This window comes from Delphinus delphis, chromosome 16, assembly GCF_949987515.2.
Source record: "Delphinus delphis chromosome 16, mDelDel1.2, whole genome shotgun sequence".
NCBI lineage: Eukaryota > Metazoa > Chordata > Mammalia > Artiodactyla > Delphinidae > Delphinus > Delphinus delphis.
Window position 1 is genome coordinate 29,333,052 of NC_082698.1, and position 21,939 is coordinate 29,354,990.

Sequence of the window (21,939 nt, forward strand, 5' to 3'; positions counted from 1 at the left end):
CCAGGCGAGCTTGAGGAAATAAGTCTACATCTCTAAGATGCATTTTGGAGAGCTATACCACTAGAAACCTAACCATATACCAGTGCATCCCAAACTGAGAGTGCCCAAAAGTAGTCAGGCCAGCTTTAGAGCTATTTCAGTATTTGGAAAACCTTTTCAGCTATTTTAAAGGTTAAATAAAATCTAGGCTTCCTCTTTTAGGGGGCCGGACTTTGAACAATCAGCACGGTAACAGGTATGATTATGTTCTTTTTCATCTGAAGCTCTGGTTGTCAGAGTTGTCTTTTAAAAAATAGGAAAAATATTAGTAAATAAATAAAGTTTGGCAGATAAAATATTTTAAAACGTGAGGTTCATAAGGTAAAAACTTAAAACTGAGCCTAAAGCAAAACCCATCAGACCAAATATGGCTTTCTTACATCACTGTCTGTTTAAGGAACAGAGTAGGCAGCTCTGGAAGTAAGAACTTTTCTCTTCCTGCAGAGAAACCTTGTGTGGAGTGGGAGTGAGGGAGGAGGAGGCACGTGCCCCCAGCCAGATCTTCACTCCAGTGAGCCTGTCAGGAGCTGATCACGGGTAGTGGAGGCACAAAGAGCTCCAGCGGTCAGGTTACAACAGACGCTCCTTCCCCTTCCTTGATGACAGAGGAGCCAAGCCAGTTAATTTATCAGGATAAGATTTTTCAAAGACTCACTCTGAGCATAGCGGGGTCAGGGGCCAGTTGTCTTGTCTGTAGATACAAGTGCCTATTGTGGATGAGTGGAGGCTGGTTTGGGCAGAGGCCAGAGGCTTTCAACGTCCCTTTTGCTCAACAGGAAGCTCAATCCAATACCTGACAGAGAGTGACTGCTTTATGGCCTTGGCTGGAGTTATCTGATCACCACACAAGGAAACATTGTATTCCTTGTCTCCACCCTGGCCTTGAGGTAACCACCCAAAAGGTGGACCCCCAGCTTCAAGAGAGAAAAATTACTCTTGGCACCTTTTGTCTCTTTTGGGAAGCACATCAGTATGTGCCCTTTATACTACAGGTCTGAGGACGCAGGGGAAAATGTCAGTAGTCAAGCCACGGGCTTAGCAGAATTTGAGGGTCTTCACAGAGGTCTCTTCACATTGTTTCATCCCAGTGTTCATCCTGACGTTCTTTGACATTCTCGTGGGAAGTTGTCACTAATGTTCTGAATATACTGTGCCCTCAGGGCCAGTGCCTCATGCATTTTTGTATTCTTGGTGTCCAGTAGAGTGACTGGCCTGAGGAAGGTCTCAGTGAGTGTTTGATGAATGGGCGAGTGAATGAATGCAGAAATAGGGCATCCAGACATCACTGATGATTTACAGTTATAGATCTCTTTCCCTTTGCTGTTACCACACTGGCCAGAAGGAAGGGGTGTGGTGGAATGGTTAAGAATTCTGCCATTCGCTAGCATCAAATCATTCATTGCATTCAATATTCTCTCTCCATCACCAGGTCTCCTCTGCTTTCTATGGAAAGTCACTCCAGAACCTCTCTGGGGAAACAGTGCCACTGTGCTTCTGTCAGTTCCATCCCTCTTTCTCCCTGTTACATAAAAGAAAGAAATGACTTTACTAATCTATTCCACAGATGACCTTAGTGATTACTGGGGTGAAGGTCTTTTTGTTCCTATTAGAGAAGAAAGCCCACAGTGGATACACTGAGCTGGCTGAGTTTGCAGATCTTCTCCATGTTAGTGGGTGTCCGGTGCCTTAGATAGGTGGGCGCAAAGATAGAAGTGTCTCTGCTCCTTCTCTGTGGGAAGCCACGTGCCCTGTCTGTGCCCCCTCATCCTGCATAGCAGTCACGAGGAAGCACTCCTGGTTCACTTAGTTTATTTGTGGCCAAAGAAGCCAAGGTCACAGAAATGTCCCAGAGTGGGCATGTTAGCTTCACGCTGTCCAGTCTTGACCAATACTCTGAAAATATATATCCTTGCTCAAAATAGGGAATTGGGTGGAAAAGTATAAGTTTACCAGTAGAATAAACCAAAGAAGGGGTCTTTTAAAATAATTCCTGCACTCCAGTCTGTATTGAACACTTGCTGTGTGCCAAGCATCTTGCCAGATATTCGCATTTGTATTATTGTATTAAATTCCAAAGGTTCTATGGTATCACACGTATAGGCAAGTAGCAACATTAATAATGTAAAGATTTTTACATTTGGAAAGAACCCTTAGAGATCTTTGGCCTGGTGTCCTATATAACACAGAAATGCCCTTTACAATCTCCCTGACAGTCATGAACCTCTACTTGAATACCTCACTCCCTCTCATGGCATCTCTTAGACCGTGGGTCGTTTCTGACCTAGTAGACGATTGTCTTTTATGACTGATTTAGGATAAAGAGTTAGATACTCATACCAACACTAGCAGGTGATTTTCTGCTTTCTGTTCTAGAACCAACAAATTAGGACACTGGCAGCATAGCAATTCTCACCCTAAGTCTTCTTATTCAGAGAACGAATAAGTTTTGACTAGGAAACCTTCTTTTTCTAAACCATTCTGCTAGCACAATGTATGTTTCTGGGAGGAGCTGAGGTCCTTAGCCAAGTTCAGAACCAGTTGAAGCCTGGTGGATACTGAAGCAAAACTGAGCCTTTTGGGGTTCAAGTTCGTTTATTATTGGCAAAGCACAACTTCCTGTTTTTCAGAAGAAGTTTTTTAAAGACTCATAAAAAGGTTCCTGAGGCTTCTTGGACATCAAATCGCTCTTACAAAACAATACTTTGATGAGTTAAGTGTAAATGAATCAGAAACATGTGGATTAAATTTCCCTTAAAATACACAACGCTTTGAAATTAGGGGAAAAGATGTTTGGCAAAATATGGCCTGACTTTTACCGAACCTAAGAACTTTGAATTAGATTTGGAGATAATGGACCAACACAGTTTTCAAACACATAGACTTTCACTGGAAATGGCCACGGATTTCAAAGCATCACCCTCCCTTCCCTTTCCTAGTCTCCCAGCTTCACTGGAGACATTTCTAGAACAGGGACTGTTTTTCATCTGTAAGTCAAGATGCACCTCCCCATATGACACCCCTCGCCTCTTCTATCCATGATATTCCAGGCCCAGTCCCCACTCCTGACTCACTTCCTCCCCCTCCCACATGGCAACATAGGGATGTCAGGCAGCAAAAGAACAGCCAGAAAGATGAACTCCAGATACACGCATTCTCTGCTGGTGACAAAGTCTTACCATGAGTGAGACATGGAACAAGACAGATGTTCTACCAGACAGCAGGGGCATTAACTAAGAGAACAAAAAGCCCCCTGGACTTGACAGCATCAGAAGGTCAGCAGTTGCCTCCAGTCCACACCTTCAGTAAGACCCCATTTCCTTAGGGAACAGATAGTCCTCCAAGATTATTCTTCTGTCGGCAGAGAATGTACATTCTTCAGGAATCTGGTTTCTCAACATAGTACTTTCAGGTTGGTGCTGCATTCCCCAGCCAAGAATGTGTCTTCACAGCCAAAGGCCTCTGCTTAATGTCCTTGCCCATCGGCCAAGCAGGGAAAGCGATGATCGAGGGGGTCTTCAATGCCAGCTCCTACCTGAGGAGGCTCCGTGAGCTCTGTGAGAGCCTCGGCCAGTTGGTGTCTGGGCTGGCTTTCAGTACTGGCTTGTCTCCCCCAGTGGAACTGTGTAAATGGAAATCAGACCACTGCCGAGCAGCTTGAAAAGATAGCTTTCCCTGAAGCAGTGGTGTGATTTCAGGTCTCCCTCCCACCCACCACTTCCCCACATGCCTCCCTTCTCCTCTGCCATCTCCAAGGGCTCATTCTGCCCCAGCTCTGCAGAGGAGAAACTCCTAAATGCAAACACGCAGCTCTGTCCGCCTCCGCTGCTAGCCTTTGAGAAGGTTGTTTGATGGGAGTTAGCAGAAGGCTTCACCACAGTCTGTGAAAATTGGTACTCATGCACGCCTGCTTTTGCTCACACGCTGAAGCCCACAGTGCCTGTAGTTAATGTAGTTTTGCACACAGCTAAGCTAAGCTTAAAGCCCACCAATGGAATTTAGTTGGTGTTCTTTAATGTTGCTAAATGCTAACATCGGCTAGCAGCATCTTTCTTCAGATCTCTGATGACACGAGTCTGCACAAATAAATTGGCATTCTCTCCTGACCTAACTCGTTGGCTTCAAAAGCTAGTTCACATGCTTCAGGGGACTGAGAAGAAGGACCAGAGGAGGAGGGACCAAATAGAAGAGTCATTTAATAATTTATCAGAATATCAATTCAGGTATCCAAAAAACCTTGAATGCAATAATGTACCCTCCTACAGATGCAAGGAAAATCATCGGACACACAGCCAAAACGGTATACTCTGGGGATTCTTCTCATAACCTTAATGGATTGCTCTAGGCAAGTGGTTCCCAGACCAAACTCATCTGCCAAATATCTTGGAAAGATTTTTTTTAATATCGATTCCCAGACCCCAATCACAAATGGATTAAATAAAGGGATGAGACCTGGAAACTGTATTCTGTATTTTTTTTTAGTCCAAGTTATCACAATGACTGGCCCTTGGTCACTCAACTCTTAATTAGCACATTTAGAGGCATAGATGAGTGACCCAGAGGCTGAGCTGTGCTGTTTCTGCAGAGAATGATATTTTCCTGTGGGCACAGTTGACTTAGAGTTGCTCTGAATTTCTCCTTTGAAAGCAGGATGGGGCCATTTTTTAAACCTGTGCTGGTTTAAAAGGATTCCAAAAAGTGAATAGTTATATAATCATGGGGTAGGTAAAGTAGCAAAAGTAGAAATCAAAAAGATCAATAAATTTGACTGCCTAGAAGTTTTGAACTTTTATACATCAGAATACAACGCGAACAAACTGAATCAGTCAAAGAAAACTGGGAAAAATTTTGCAATATACATGCAAACAAAGGATCACTATCTTTAATAAATAGTTTTTATATATCAATAGAAAAATGGGCAAAGGCCATGAACAGTCAGTTTACAAAAGAAGAAGTGGCAAAGAGACAAATGAAAAAAATACTGTGCCTCAGTGTGAATTTTTTAAAAATACAAATTAATACAACATTGAAATCCCATTATCACCTCTCAGGTTGAGAAAGATATTTTAAAAGGTTAATATCCAGTGTTCTTAGGGGTATGAGGATATGGGTGCTCTCATACGTAGGTGATCAGAGCAAACTGATACAAGCTTTCTAGATAATATCCATATTATCAAAATGTGTATATTAGTCAGGATAGATGAGGTTATGCTCTGATAACAAAGGACCTCCAAATCTCCATGGCTTTCAACAAGAAAATGTATTTCTCTTTCACATTACTTGTCTGTCATGGCTCAGCTGTATATCTCTCCACATCATCCTCATTCCAGGATGCAGATCAATAGAGCAGCCTCTCTCAAGAACATTGTCAGTCTTCTGGCAGAGGGAAAAGAGACATGGCAAAATATGGGCTGCTTACTAAAGCCTCTGCCCCAGAGGTTTTAACATGTCCACCCACATTGCATTGACCAAAGCCAATCATGTGATCACTCTAGTGTTCAACAGAGCAGGGACAAAATAATCTTCCCACAGAGAGGGGCACCAACTGGGTAGGAATCAGATTTGGTGAGGAATCATACACTGCATTCCCTTTGACCTAGTGTTTCCAACTTCCAGCACTTTATCCATCAGAAATAATCATGAAGTGCAAAAAGTTTATATAAATGAAGTCCTGCATCACATAATTTATAATGGCAAAAAATTACAAACAACATAAGTCCCCAAAGGAGGAGCCTAGTTAAATAAATTTCTATGATTGAAGAACTTAATATTCTTTTATAAGTGAAGAATATATAGGGCTTCCCTGGTGGCGCAGTGGTTGGGAGTCCGCCTGCCAATGCAGGCGACGTGGGTTCGTGCCCTGGTCTGGGAAGATCCCACGTGCCACGGAGCGGCTAGGCCCGTGGGCCATGGCCACTGAGCCTGCGCGTCCGGAGCCTGTGCTCCGCAACAGGAGAGGCCACAACAGTGAGAGGCCCACGTACTGCAAAAAAGAAAAAAAAAAGAATATATAATAACAATAACATGGCAGCATGTTTAAGATGTTCACGAACTAAAAAAACTGGTGAACAATGTGATCCCAATTATGTAAAAACTGAGAAATATATATATGTATGTGTCAAAGAACTCAGTAAATATTTGTTGAATTAATAAACTAAAAAATACTGGAAGGGTATCTACCAAAATGTTATCATATCTTAAGACACTTGGATTATGGGGGATTTTTCTTTTTCTTCTTTGTGTTTCTCTATATTTTTCCTTTTTTTTTTCCAATCAGCATATTTTACTTCCATATTCAGGAAAAGATATTTTTTTTTCTAAAATTATTGCAATACATTTAAAGAAAAACAAAAGGGGTGTGGTGGGAAGTGGGTATCTTCTTTGCAGGACACCACAGTAACAAGGCCTTCCTGTCTTTGAAGGGCTAGGATGGCCAAGAACCATAAAATAATTGCCCTTTCCTGGGGTAGTCCTGTTTCATGCAGCCTGTAAATGATCTAGAAGCATCTAACAGACCACTGTGTTTCCATCTTTCCCTCTGTCTCTCTCTCTCTCTCTCTCTCTCTCTGGATATCAGCCACAACTATGTTCGAGGGTCCATTACACTTTTTATCATCAACTTGCACCGATCAAGAAAGAAAATTAAACTGGCCGGGACTCTCAGGGACAAGCTTGTGCACCAGTACCTACTGCAGCCCTATGGACAGGAGGGCCTGAAGTCCAAGTAAGTGCCGACCCGGAAGTAGCTTAGGAGCGAGCGCAGCAGGAGCTGGGTGTGCGGGGAGTTGGAGTGCCGCTTTGCTGAGGCACCAAGGCTGCTGCTAATTCACTCAGGGACTGCTTACTCCCTTTAGGACCCTGGTCAAGCCCCTCCCTGTCTCTAGGCTTAGAGTCCCCAACCATAAAGTCAAACGATGGACAAAATATATCTCAATAAGGACACTCTTGGATTCTGGACCACAGGATTCTTCATTATGCAGGGATGATCACATTTTAAGCCATTTAGCATCCTTGGTCCCTACCCACTAAATGCTAATAGCACCCCCAGTCATGTGACAACCAAAAACAAGTGTAGTTAAGAACCACATCCATTCCAGCTGTAACATTCTGTAATGCTGTAACTCCCTGTTTGTCTCCATCTACAAACCTTGTGGGGCTTAAAGGAAGGAGCACTGGACAAAGGATCAGAAGTTCAGAGATCAGGAGTCAGTGCTAATGAATTAAAGATTTGGATTTAATTAAAAGATTTAATTTGGGGTTAATTTGGATTAATTTTTAATTTAATAAAAAATAAATGTAAATAAAACCCTGGAGAAATAAATAAAATAAAATCACTGTAAGAATAAAAAAAGAGTCAGTTCTGCCCCTAACTTTATAGTTCTGGGCACATCACCTCTCTGGAACGCAGTTTCCTTATCTGAACATTAAGAGAGAAATTATATTCTGGGGGCCCTGTAGTCTCTTCAAACTCTGTAAGTGTATGATTCTGTGATACTCTACCTCCCTCAGTCTCTTCTAGAGACTTTGGCAACACAGAAAGCAGCTCTAGGCCACCCCATCCTGGAGGAAGACCTCCCAGGAAGGGTATGGGATACTGTACAGACTGGGAGCGCTCCCATTCCTTTTTTAATGTTTACCAAGTTTAACAAAGCTATAAACTTGGAGCAGGTGGCTTGTGTTCCCACAGCTGCCCACAACTATTTGCGCTATAATTGTTTGCTGTTTCACAGCAACCTTGGTGGCTTGCATTTGGTTTCCAACTGTATGCAATGGGAACAAAACACAATCTGGGAAGTCACTTACTGAGCCTCTTTAGCCCACGCTAGATCTGTATTCAGTCTTGGTTCACATACTGGCTCTTTTTTCTGGCTATAAGTACATTGCTCCCACTTTTCTTTCCCCTCAATCCTATCTATCCCAGCAGAACTCCCGTGGCATTTTATCCCCTCTCTCCATTTCCCAGTAGTTCATGACTGGTGTGCTGAGTTCCTGGTCTTCATTCTAGGCAGGAGACTCGGTTCTGGCTCACTAAATAACCTGGGCACATCCTTTAATCCTAACCCCTAGGCCTCAGTTTCCTCATCTGCAAAATTCAAGAGTTGCTATATATTTGGTAAGGTCCCTTCCGGCTCTAAAATTCTCATCCTGGTCTGATCTTCTGAGGCCCGTATGTTTAAGTCTCCCACTGCCATTCAGTAATGACTCACAAAGTCACGTCTGGCAGAGGGACTGACTCCTCAGCAGTGATTGTGACAGTTCAGGGTCCTCTAGAACCCAAGATATTAGGAGCTGAGCCTGCCCAATGTCAGGAAGACCACGTGTACCACGTGGAAGGAACCGACCAAATGCCTTAGTCTAACAGGCTGAGGTGTCAAATCCCAGCTCTACCACTTGCTGGCTGTGTCCTGAGGCAAGTTACATCATCTCTATGAGCCTCAGTTTCTTCAACTGTAAAACTTCTCCTGTGAAGAGAAGTAAATGAAGTCATCTATATAAAGTTCCTGATACCTAGTAAATGCTCAGTAAATGCCCATTGCCTTCCTCTTCCTCAACTCAGAACTCTAGCCAGTTGGGGACGAAGAGGGGAACAACTGCTCTAAGAATGTTCTTCAAAAGTAGCATCTTCTCAGACTTTTAAGATAATGTGTGGATAAGACATCTGTTAAGATTATGGTAAAAAGACATAAGAACTGCATAAATGCAAAACCATGAAACATGAGGAAATGATGGTCCAGGGTGGCACCATTTTATGAGCTTGTTTCTCCATCAGCCAAGGGCACAGGCCTCTAACCCTGTTTACCCAACCCTGTGTCCCTGCCTCCAGGATCACAGCTCTGATGTTTGAACCTGGCCACACCTTGGCCCCTGTCCTGCTTATACGTTCTCTTTAGAGTGACTGAAGTGACTCTCACTGGCTTACCGATATGCTGCATTTCCAATTATGCTCTCGTGCATCTAACCTTGTCACCATCTTGGTGAGGAGCTATGTTCTGGCTTTGTTGACAACGTCAGAGAAGGACAGGGAAAAAGAGAATTTCATTCCACAGGGGTCCTGAAGAGGAATTTGGTAACACCCACTGAAATCAAATAGCAATGTTATGCAATTAGAAGAGGGAGCTGGAACCCGAAAGCCTGGATATGAATCCAGGCTACCATTACCTGTGTGACCTCAGCTCCCTTACCTGTCAAGTGGGGTTATTGTGAGAATCAAATTAGAGCATATGGGTGAAATGAAGCCTTCTACAAATGAAAATTTCACACATCCATGCATGCACATACATATAGAAGTATAAATACAGACACACACATATGATTTTACATATATTGTATTAAAGGGAGTTTTGGATTAGAAGTCAACAGAACTGGATTCCAGCCCTATTCCTGCCAGTACTTCACTGTGGAACTCTGGGCCCTTCACTCACTTCTCCAAGCCTGTTCCTCTTCCTGTGAACTCCTACTAATTTAACACCTCTCTCGTTCTAGAGAGAATGTGCTGAGCCATCTCTGACTGTAAGCTGCCGGACAGGGACTGCCGTGCACACGTTCAGGTGGTACATCCCACTCTCCTGCTCAGTAACTGCTCAGAAGAGCAGGAGCCCTCCGTGGTTCTGGGATGGGGGTCTCACAGGAAGAGTGTGGTTTTGGTGCAGCAGACTCTGCAGGGAAGGATGAAAGGAAATGCTCGGAAGTGATTTCAGCCTTTGGTGTCTCCCCCTCTCTCTTATAAACCTCTGGGGCCAGATTCTGTGTTCTGTGCCTGCTAATTCCTTGCTGTAGCCTGAAGCCATGTCAGTTCAGAAGAGGATGGAAAGCTCTGGGAACCTGTAACTGCTTCTGTCTTTAGGGACCAGGAAGAGGCTATAAAGAAGATCAGTGTGCCATTCAAGCCACCAGCTGGGCCTTTTGGCCTGGGAGTTTAAGGTTAGGGAGATACCGGCAAACTTTTTTGATGGGTAGAGAACATGGGGTAATTCTCCTTCTCTTAGAATTGCCATCAGGGTTGGAAATAGTTCAGATCTCTGAAAGGGTAGCTGCCTGTGAACTTGGGGCTCAGGGATGTTAGGTATTGTACAGGAAGCACCTTTGAGGCCACTCATCAGGCATAGTCCGGACATCCAGGTCCACAGTGAAGGTTCCTGTTTCTGATATCAGTGAGTGAACCAGTTGTGAGACCCGCCACTCAAGTCTCAACTCTTTATGTAAGAGATGGTTCTCACTCTGGGAACCAGACAAAAGGTGGGTGCCCTATACCCTATGGGACAGAAGAAGGGAAACTTTTAGAAAACTGCAGTGTGTACCAGAGAAGGGTATTCTGTGTCTGGAATATATATTCTTCAAAGATGGCTGAAGAAAATAGGGAGATTTAATTTAGACAAGAAAAATAAGGTAAGTTGGGAGGACCTTCTTCAGATATTCAAAGGGCTGCTAAGTGAGAGAAAACAGATTTGGCCCAGGATCCTCTAACATGACAGAAAACCAGGGACTACAATTTAAAAGAGAAAGATTTCACCACAAAACGAGCTCATTTTCCAAAGGCATGCCTGGCTTAACTGAGGACAGGACAGGCTTTCTCAGGAGGTAGACTATTAATCAAGGAATGAGTGGCCATGGCCACCTCAGAGGTGCTCTGAGATTCCTTACTCAGTGGGAGGTTGAGGTGAAAGATTACTGCTTCCCATCAAACTCTAAAATTCTATTAGTCTCTTCCATTTCCCTCCCCCCACACCCACTTCACTTTTGGAGCCTATTGTCTCTATGGTCACCAGAAAAGTAGCTTCTTCAAGCCACCAAAAAGACACACAAAGAAACTGGTGCTACAAGAGAAAGTGGTAGTTATACCACGCTAGTTCTCTTCCAAAAAACCTCCAGCTGTAGGTCCCTCCCCTGTCATTTTCACTGCTTCCTCACCTTTCTGGGGGAAACACTTACCATTCACACCTAAGACAGTAATATTTCCCCTTCTAGGTAAGGCTAAGAGCACCTTTGGGGCAGCTCTACCATCTGCGAGAGAATCTGCCCAATGCCTCATGTGATCACAAATCAATGAACATTGTCCTTTAGGGAATCATCTCTACCCAAGACATAAATATCTCCAATGTCTTTCAGCAAACAGAAAAGCAACATAAAGTTGGGTCAAGCAAGGCAATTTACATCAAAGAACAGGAAGACTCACTTTGTAGGGGAAAGTCAAACCAGGAGCAGGTGTCTCACCAGACCCCAGCATTCTGCCCTATGTGTCATATTCAATTCCATCTGGAGAGAAAATGATCCAAAAATTGGAAAAGAAGGAAACAACTTTCATCACACTGGTTCTTCTATTCTGATGCACTGATGCTAAGAACCCTGGGGTGGAATAATGCTTTGAGGTGGTCTGGTTCACTCCCCTGCCCTCAGACAGTCTGTAGCTAGGACATCTGGACCAGAAGATGCTCTATATCTAAAGACCTCTAGGGAAGGAGTGCCCACAGTTTCAATCCTGTCTGAACATTTAATTTTATAGGAACACTGGGGCAGACCGTGCCTGTGGCTGGGACTTTATATATAATAAACAGCACCATGAAGCATTTTAGAGTTGAAGAAACTGAATTTTAGGGCACTAAGTGACTCATTCAAAAGTCACACAACTTGGGCTTCCCTGGTGGCGCAGTGGTTGAAAGTCTGCCTGCCAATGCAGGGGACACGGGTTCGTGCTCCGGTCCGGGAAGATCCCACATGCCGCGGAGCAGCTAGGCCCGTGAGCCATGGCCGCTGATCCTGCGCGTCCAGAGCCTGTGCTCCGCAACGGGAGAGGCCACAACAGTGAGAGGCCCACATACCGCAAAAAAAAAAAAAAAAAGTCACACAAGTATTAAGTGACAGATCTAGAAAGTACCTATCATCCAGTTCTCCTGACCCCAAGTCCACTGCACTTTCTTCAACACTGTGCTACCCTAAGAGTCCAGTAATGTAAAATTATAATGATATTGAAAAATATACATTATATATAGCCGAGCTCTGTCATGATACTATCTGAGTTCATTTCATCTTAGGCTTAAGAATACAATGTATTATGTATTCATGATACATTATGAATATATTTGAAAAGTATTAGGTGACCCACCAGTTTTCTCTCCTTTAGGCTAACTCATCCCTTTTCCATTAACTTTTCTTCACGAATCCTAATTTCAGATCCTCTGTGAAAGTTCTTCTTTGAGCTGCTTCTAAGATTCCATTTCCCAATCACAGAATTTTAGGGAAAGCCATTTTTTTTCTCAGCAAAACCAGGGAATTCCCTTCTGTTTCTTCTATGCTCTTCTCAAACCAAATGATTATTAAATACCAGGAGTGCCTGTAAGTTGGTTTAACTTGAGGTCTCTAAAAATCCATCTCAGCATTTTATATTCTGACCCCATGCACACAGACACTGCCAGATCCCCTGAACCTCATGGAGCCCCACCCTCAGAGGGAAAGATGCTGTCAGGGGAGGACTCCCAGGGAAACTGGAGAGTGTGTATCTTTATCCATTCATCAACTTTGATTGAGATCCTGCTTTGTGCCAGACGTAACTCTTCCTCTTCATCACTCTGACTTTCAGTGGCAACTAATCTGGCTAAATTCTTAATGAATTGTGGTCCCATAATTAATAAGAACTCGGGAAACACGAGTAGACAAATTAGGAAAAAACTCTGAACATAAAGTTTAATGTGATGTTTCAGATCAGAATGTCTCTTGATTGCCAGGCCACGTCATCAGCTGACCTTCAAGAGCTATTTAATAGGGATGTTTGGAGGGGAAAGGGATTCTGAGGTCTCTGCCCTCAAAAAGTTCATCTCTATTATTAGAAGCAAAAAAACAAACAGGAAGCAGACTGTGGGTGGTGCCATGAGAGAGGTGCAGAATATTTCTGCTTTGGGGCTAATAGGTTTCATATTAAACGTTTAAATTTCATATCTGTATGAGCCTCTCCTTCAGCTGCCATGTTTTAGCTGAAAGAATTTCAAGCCTCCTATGAACCAAGAATCTTATTGCCTGTTCTGTGAAGAAATGAACATCTTTTTCTTCTTTTTTCTACATACTGCTTATTTTTTCCATCTCTCTGGGATATAACTTTTGCTTTGATTTCAGCCTCATTAAATCCTATATCAAAGGAAAACATTGGCATCTAACTGCATGCCTTTAGAGAGGTGTCATTTGATGTTAGCCAAACAGAGAGGTTCTGAAAATACTGAAGTAACTCCCAGGTGCTAAGACTTTAAAAATATCTTCATGTCCCTGTTGGAACAGACCACATTATGATACTTCATCTCCAGATTCAGAGCTTGGCTAGTATGAAAAGTTCTGAGGGCTGAACTGGCCACCACCTGACCCACCACAGATATCGGGAAGCATCACATTTATTTTGGGACATGGACAGATCTGGTAAAAGGAGCTTTAGGAAAAACCTTAACCTTAAGAATTCTAGGGCTTCCCTGGTGGCACAGCGGTTGGGAGTCTGCCTGCCAGTGCAGGGGACGCGGGTTTGGGCCCTGGTCGGGGAGGATCCCACGTGCCGTGGAGCAACTAAGCCCGTAAGGCCACAACTAAAGAAAGCCCACGCGCAGCAATGAAGACCCAACGCAGCCATAAATAAATAAATAAATTTATATAAAAAAAAAGAATTCTATACCAAGAATTCTCACTCAGAAACAAAACCTGAAGACCTGTCTTCTGGGACTGAAGGGGCCATTACTCCATATATCTCAGCAGATTCAAGACATCTAAGTGTTCAAGTTCTATACTGCTTATATTAGTTGGTACTTGGAGTTTTTGAACTCTGGTTGACCAGATGTATTCCCTGCAGGTTTCCATTATCCTCACTTGTCTGGGATCATTTAAATTAGTTTCTTCTTAAAATAAACCACTCTATAAAAGTTATGAAATTATTAAAAGATGACTTTATAGAGGAAAATTTTGGAAGTACTCTTAGAGATCAAGAAGTTTCTTCTATAACATCCCTGACAAAAAGCCCGTCAGCTTCTGTTTGATAAGACTCTTCATCTCATGAGTTGGCCCACTTTAGGACTAGACAGGTCTTATTGCAGGAAAGATCCTCCTTACTTGTGGCCAAAGGGTGTTTTCTTCCCATTTCTATCCTTGCTTTAGAAAAATTAAGCAGAGTAAATCTATACCATCCTTGTAACAATTTTCCAATATGTGTTCCCTTAGAGTTCTAGCCTCCAATCTAAACACTCTCAGCTTCTTCAGCCATTCCTCAAATAGCAGGTTCCCTGATCACTCCCTGTCTGTTCACCTTGGAATCCATTGAGTTATATAAACTTATCTCATATGATTAACTGTTCAATTTTCTTACCTCAGACAAGCTTAGTTGTGGAGGTCTGAGAAGGAGTAGGAAATGTGAACATTTTGTTATTACAATTTACCTCACCAACACAGAACAGTAATATTTTAAAATCTTTTCCAACTTCATAATGAATAACAGTATTATTATGTTAAGTTGTATTCTTTAAGTATTAGTGAGGTTGAAATTTTTGCATCTATTAGCATTTTATTGCTTTTGTGAATTTTCTACATCCCCTTTGTTTATTTTTCTATTGGGCTGTTATCCACTTTATTAATGATTTGTAAGTTTTTTCTAATATAAGGCAATTTCCCCTTTGCTACCTATCATATGTGTTGAAATATTTTCCTCAGCATTTTATTTGCTATTTTTCCAACTATTTCATTTTTAGGGTGTTATCTTGACATACAGAAGTGTTCCCTTTTTATACAGTTAAATCTACCTTTTGCTTTGTGGTTCCTTCTTTCCATTTATATGGTTATCTACTTATATTCCTGAAATCAGATAAATATATATCTTTATTTTCTTCTAGTTTCTTTTTTGTTTCATTTGTTATATTCATTACTTTAATGCGTTTGGAATTCGCTTTGATGTTCTGTAAGAGCTAAGGAACATCAATAGTGCTTTTTAAGCTGAGAGTGTGTGAGGAAACCTGTTAACCTCTGCAGGGCTTCAGGTGCCAGTTTTAAAATGTCAGAAAAAAAGATGGTGGAGACCTCTTTTTCCTGGAGGTAAAGGCCCTGCTGTTGCACATGTAACCACATCACCTGCAGGCCTTTTGAAAGGCCACTCAGAGCCCCTCAGAGGGACAGAGGAGCCGCAGAGGCTGGGAGCAAGGAGAGGCAAGAGAGATGCCTGGGATTGGGGAGATGTACGAAATGGTTGAAGGTGAACAGGAAGGTGGTACTTCTAACCAGCAAAGTTCAAGTTAGTGTTCCAGTTCAGAAAGTCTGAAATAGATGCTGTGAAAGTATAAATATAAATATATATGACTATATGTATTTATAAGAATTCTTATACTTAAGGCTCAGAGTCAGTCTGTAGAAAAAATAAGGAGAAGTAAAAGTGTAGAGAAATAAGCCTTCCAGTTTTTACTCAATGTACGCTTACTCAGCAAGACCTAGAGGAGTTTGGATTCTTTTCACCCTTGTGCTCATTTGAGGGTTTTGGGTGGCTCCTAAAGAGAGAGTAGCTATAAGCAATGCATACAGCATTATCTAAGTAACTAATTATATACATATCTGGAAAATATAGTGAGGGTACTGAACGATATATTTAACCCCCTTAGTGCCTTCTGCCTGAAGAGAGCTTGAACTGCTCTTTGTCTGTGGGGAGCTCTCTGTGACACAGCCCAAGACCTGAGAGGAATCTAAATGACTTTAGCGACCTTGCTTTTCAAGAAAAGCACACTTTTCCTTCTCAGTGCTAAAGAAATACAGAGTTTTTTATCTGTGCAGATGCTCCATTGGATTTGGTTCTGAATTCCTGCTGTGAAGTGCCATGCACACCCCTCCCTGGTGCATACTGAGGAGCTCATCCATCGCACCAGAGCGCTCACTACAGGGAAAACGTTAGATGCAGCAGTTCTGCAGAAATAGCAGAAGTGCTCACTCTACACTATTCAACAAAAAATTTGCCTTTGAAAAGTTCACATGTTATTTTTAGTTTAAAAAATGTGGCCTCTTACATGGTACTCCAAAAGAGTAAGAAAAAACCTGTTTATTCAAAAGAAATTTAGAACGTAATGGTTAGAAAACTATTTGATCCCCGACCCCTGCCCCAGCTACCAACATACTCCCACTCTTTCGTCATCAGCTCGTGCTGATCAACCGTGGCTCTACTTTGAATTACCTGGGGGCCTTTAAAAGCCCCAGTGCCCAGGCCACACCCCAGACCAATTAAATCAGGCTCTGGACTGGGACCCAGAAACCAGTATTTTTTAAAGCTCCCCAGGTGATTCAAATATGTGGCCAAAGTTGAGAACTATTGTCCCTCTAGAAAATACTGGAACAAGATTCCAGCTGATTTGCATCTCTGATTTCACCCAGATTCTATTCTTCATTCAGGCACTAAGCCATTTTGCCAAAGGTGCAAACATGCCAGGAGCCCCTGGGAGTTCTCTATGACTAAGTGGAAAGATGTGTACGGTTCCCAAAGATTTTACTGTTTGTTTTGTTTTAACTCCCAGATTAGTAATGTACAGATCTCTGTGCAGATTAGAGGATTATAAAATGCTTTTATATTTTACAGTGACTTGACATCTTAAACCAAGATGTTTAGGAATCCAGCATTTTCACTGTTACTTTCTGAGAGATTTCATTTGCTCTCAGCTCTAGAATACATTTTCTTCCAGATCACTCCCAGCAGCTGGAATCTCTCTGCATAGCTGTCCATCAATACTGTGGTGTCCCCACCCCAGCTCCACTCACTTGGGGACCCTCGTTGCAAGCAGAGATTTCTGTTCTGTTCCAGGTGACCCAGATGAAATCCTGGTAAATGAGCACTTTAGAGTAAAGCTAACACGTTTCTGGGCAGTTGATTCTAAACTGAGGGGCAGGGAAGCAGAATACATAGGCAGTTCTGGTGGGCAGGGAAGAAATTACCCTTGTCTTCTCCTTTCTCCACATCCTCCAGAGGCTGTGGTTTAGCTGATGGACAAACATAAGCCTCAGGGAACTGACAAGTCCTAATCCACCTCATCCCTATAGCAGGTCCAGGGCCTTGAATCAGTATTTCTTTGGCTGCCAAGCATCGGGAACCCACAACAGGATGTGGTTCATTCAGACAAGGGGTTGGAGCTCCAAGCTGTGGACCAGCTGCCAAACACCAACAGTCGCTTGACAGCCTATCCTCCTCCCCACTCACCTTCTCTAGAACAACTCAGAGTCACCACACTCTTTGTACTCTGACATCTGTGGACCCTGGAGCAGAAACTGTGCCACCAGGACATCTTATTTTTCCCTTTTGAGGGTACACCAGTGCACCTGATGCTATAGGAACACTGTCAAAATCTGATCAAACTGAGCTATTTATCCCTTTGGTTTAACATATTTGAATAGGTTTCCAGGAAGCCGTGACCTTACAGTAATGGAACTCATTTTGGGCATGACTAATGGACTCTATTTCATACCCTCACATATGGAAAACCTGTCTGTGCACACACACGCCTGCCCTTTTACCTGACTCTCTTGATCTCACCTGCAGACTGCCTGTAATAAAGAGAATGCTTCTGATCCTCTACTGCCCCTTCCAGCTCCACACAACTAGGACTGGGGAAACCTGGTCCCTCCCCACACAGGATACTTTAAGACAAGACCGACCACAGAGGGTAAATATAGGAGGATGCATGCGTAAGGAAGGGAGAGTTGAATTCTAACCTGGGAATCTGGGAAATCCTCAGGGCTGAGGACCATTGAGCAGGAGCTGTAAGGATGAGCCATACATCTAGGAAATGCTGGAGGGAAGGCTATTCCAGGCAATGGAATGAGCTTACTAAAGGCTTAGAAGTACGAAAGTTCAAGGGCCATTTTGTTTGGGGCCATAGCATATCGTCTCACGTGACTGGAATAGAGGATGCTTTATGAGGTGAGGGGAGAGGCCATAAAAATACATTAGTGCCAGAATGCAGAAGGCCTTGAAATCCAGGCCATGAGGTCTGATTTTCTTTCTCTCTCTCCCCTTGTGTAATGTGTTAATTATAGTGCCTCTGACCACACATTTGCATATTTCTGTGTTTTCTGTCATAGTGGGTAAGGATTACATCTGTTATAATTGAACTTGTACAACACAAAGAACAGTAGGACTATGAATAATGCCCCTTTCATACCATTTGTGAATGTCGGTGATCATGGCACCAAGTCTTTACAATGGGAGGGAACAGGGCTAACCACATGGTAAAGTCTCCGTGATTTTAATAGCTGGCTCCTATTGTGGTTTGAGTGTGCTATGCCTATGACATGGAGCTTTGAGATGGCCACAGAATCAAATTGTCTTCCCAGAGTGCCCCCAGATGACTGCCTCCTCTGTTGGAAGTTAACAATATCAGTGTAAATCCAGGTTCCTTAGCTGGGCTCTCACCTTGTTTGCCAAGTGTGCTGTTATTTTAAACCACTAGAAGCAGATGGTAGGATCCCATGATGGCATAAACCATTATTACACAGACCTGGATAGAACACAGATCAAATCATGACCCCCAAACCTAACTGCAAACAGGAAAAGCTTACATCCCTAACAACTTGCCTAAAAATCCCCAGCTCTGCTTGCATAAAGGAGTCCTAGTTCAGTGATACAGAAGCTAGATTGAAACTCCTCATTATTTCAATATGCTCTCAAAGAACAGGACATAGGGCAAATGATCTTATCAGCCTCAAATTGTCTAAGTGGCCAGGAACTTCATATATAATGCGGGCTTTTCAAGGGGTAAGGGGAAAAGGAAGCGTTCACCTCCATTTTTCACTTTGTCTCCTCTCTTTAACAACAGCAGAGTAAGGGACTGGAGTGTCCAACCAACCACATGAGAACCCTTGGAGAGGCTGACTGAGTGGAACCCGACAAGCATTAATGTGAACCACTATCATGCGCAAGCAGGCACTGAACCACGTGCCACTGAAAATTTAGAAATGAGAACAATTAGCCTAGCAGGAGAACAATCCCCTAACACATAGGAGAAAGCTTCAGGACACGCTTGGGAGGAAGTAACCCTCCCAATGACCCCTCAGGAGTAGGAGCTCCCCTGAGAGGGTCATGAGCATCCTACAGCTTTTGCTTCAGCTGGGCAAGTGGGGACTAGCCTGCTGCGGCCACCTCCGAGCGGCCCTCCTCAGCGGGTAGCATCACTCACGGCCATTTCAAAGGAACCTCCTCTCTAAGCTACTCCAGATGCACAGCCTCTCCCGGAGCAGGGAAATTGAGCGAGGCCCCCCCCCCCCACCCCGTCCTCAAACCCGGCCGGCCTCCCTCCCGGCTCTAACCTGCCCCTGAGCTGGAGAAGGGCAGGGCAGCTGCACACACCACCTTCCTAACGCAGCGAGGGGGCCTCCACGGGCAACTGGGCCTCGGGGGCCTGTAAAGCGCACACAGGTGCGGCTGGCGGGAGGGCGGGGCGCCGGGACCCAGGCAGGAGAGCCAGGCGCTGAGTCGCGCGTTGCCGCCAGCCCCGCACCTGCGCCCCCCTTCCCTGCACGCCAGCCGGGAAGCCGCACCCCCGGCAGGAATCGCAGCCCGGCCTCGGACGGTTCCTTAATATTAGCCACATTGCGGGGGTGCCGAGTGCACCGCAACGAAGTTTTTGTCGGGACTGGAGTGATCCTGCGGTTTGTTGCTCCAGGAGGCCAAGGGCCGCGCACGTCTCCGGGCCTTGCCGGGACCGGAGAGCAGGCTGGAGGGGCAGAGGCAAGGGCTCCGCTTCGGGGGAGCCGGCGCGCGGGCTCTCAGCACCGTTGTGAAGAGCAAGGGGGACCTCTAGTGGCGCGCGGGGAAGCACGCTGGCACCAGAGTCGAAGCCAGGAGGTTGTGCGGGTTATTGAGCAGAAAAGGGAGCTGATACCCTCCCCTCCCCACACTCCTCAGATTATTATACCTTCTCCCTTCTCTCCTTCTTCCTCCCTCCCTTCTGCTCCCCACTCCTGCTTTCCCTCCCTCCCTCCCTCTCTCTCATTTAACAATCCAGAAACCCAGACCAGAGCCAACTGTGACATTTCTAGGCCTGCACACGTCATGCTCAGATGTGGACTCTAACTCAAGTCTCTGTCCTCCCACCACAGTGTCTTTTCCTTCCAGATTGTAGTTCGTGTACCCATGTATTTATATCCCATCCTTCTTTTACTGAGCACCTGCTATATGTGGGTTAGTGGACAGGAGAGCATGAGATGAGCAGGGCGGACACATGGTCTTCCTGACTAGGGGAGGGACTGACAAGCAGTCAGCGATCCCAGTGCTGTGACGAGTGCAGAGACAGGAGAAGTACTGGGTGATAGGGAGTGCTTTGCGGGCACCTGACCTGAAGGACAGGTAGGAGTTAGCAGGGCAAAGGAGGCTGGAAGCAGGGATGGAATACGGAGAAGTTTCCAGGAAGAGTGACAACATGTACAAAAACACTGAGAGTAGAGAGATTGTGACTGGAACACAGAACACAAGGAGGTGGGAGGTGGTGGGGAGCTGCAATGGGCAGCAGCTACAGGGGCCTCTATGGGCTACAGACGGAGGTAAATGGCCTCACTCATGGGGTCTTGTAAGGACTTTGGAGAATGTTCTAAGATCAGCAGGAAGCTACTGAGCATTTAGACAGGTGAATGTCATGATCAGATTTCTACCTGTGCAGGATCACTCTGAATTTGGCATTAAACTCTGCTTCAGGCTAGCTATTAGGCTGTGGGCAGCCAACCTGAAAGATGTGGGAGCCAGAACGAATCTTTGGGTTCATCTAGTCTGTCATACAAATGGAGAAACCCAAGCTCACAGAAGGCAAATCACTTTCTCAAAGTGGCTGAGGTGGAACTAGTTATCTCTAAGTCCCATTCAAGGCCCTAAATATGCCAGCAGAAACCAGACACTAGCTCCCCAGGCTGCTCCCAATAATACGCAGGCTTCCCTTGCCTCTGCTCCCACAGAAGTCCAGCCAGAGTCAGGCCAGAGACCAGCAAAGTATCTTCAAGACTGGCAAAGAACATGCTCACTAGACTTGCTTCCCTGAGACCTCAGAACAGCTGAAAGCTTGCTTCAGTATCCATGGCTAGCAAGAACCATAAAGTAAGCCATGAAGACCAGAGACTGTAGACAGGTGGTGGGGGAAGGAGGGTGACCCAGCCAAGGGGATCCCACAGAGACCTGGGAAGCAGAGGGCTTGACTCCAAGTTGAGACACTGAATCCCATTTCAAATAGCATGCAAAGAAAACAAGTTCAGGAACAAAGCAATTCAGACTTTGAAAAAACAGATGGTGATAAAAACTCAGTTGTCCTAATATTTGGATAATTTAAAAGCCCTCAGCAGCTAGGGAATTAAGAGAAATAGCTCAACATGGACTGGATCATTTAGCATTTGGTTTGAAATGTCACAGGCCAGGAAGGAGGTCCCAGAATGTGATGAAAATATGATAAGAAAGGTTTTCAAAGAAAGAAACATGATCCTAGTGAGTGCCATCTGGAATTGGGGAACAACACGAAATAGTAGAAACAGGTATCAGGAGGCCTGAATCCAAGACAGAGCTTAGCCACCTATTAGCTATGTGACCTTGCCCAGGCCACCTAACCTCTCTGACCTCATCTCAATAGTGAAGTTACAAAAATAATAATAATAATACTTGCCTGTGTACCTCACAGGGCTCTTTTAGCAGTCACAAGGGAGGCCAAATAGGACTATGGTGAAGGGCTGCAGGGCAAATCTCAGCTCTACCGCTTACCAGCTATGTGACTTAGGTGAATCTTAGACCCCTCTAAACTTTGATGTCTTCATCTGTAGGGATGCTAACACCTGCCTCAGTTGGTAGTTGTGAGGACTAAATGTGATAGAATAAATCACAGCATCCTGCCTTTTGCATAGACAGTGCTCAGTAATCAGTGATTTTTTATCATTAACATATGTTTGTAA

General features: G+C 44.2%; 1 protein-coding gene across 3 annotated transcripts in view; it reads left to right on the forward strand.

Annotated features, from left to right (window-relative positions):
- Positions 1-21,939, forward strand: part of HPSE2 (heparanase 2 (inactive)) — a 577,000-nt gene that overhangs the window by 549,954 nt on the left and 5,107 nt on the right. For all 3 annotated transcript variants that reach the window (XM_060034305.1, XM_060034306.1, XM_060034307.1), the window contains one exon: positions 6,614-6,760. In XM_060034305.1, coding sequence (XP_059890288.1) covers positions 6,614-6,760 — 147 coding nt within the window. The remainder of the gene's footprint in view (positions 1-6,613; positions 6,761-21,939) is intronic.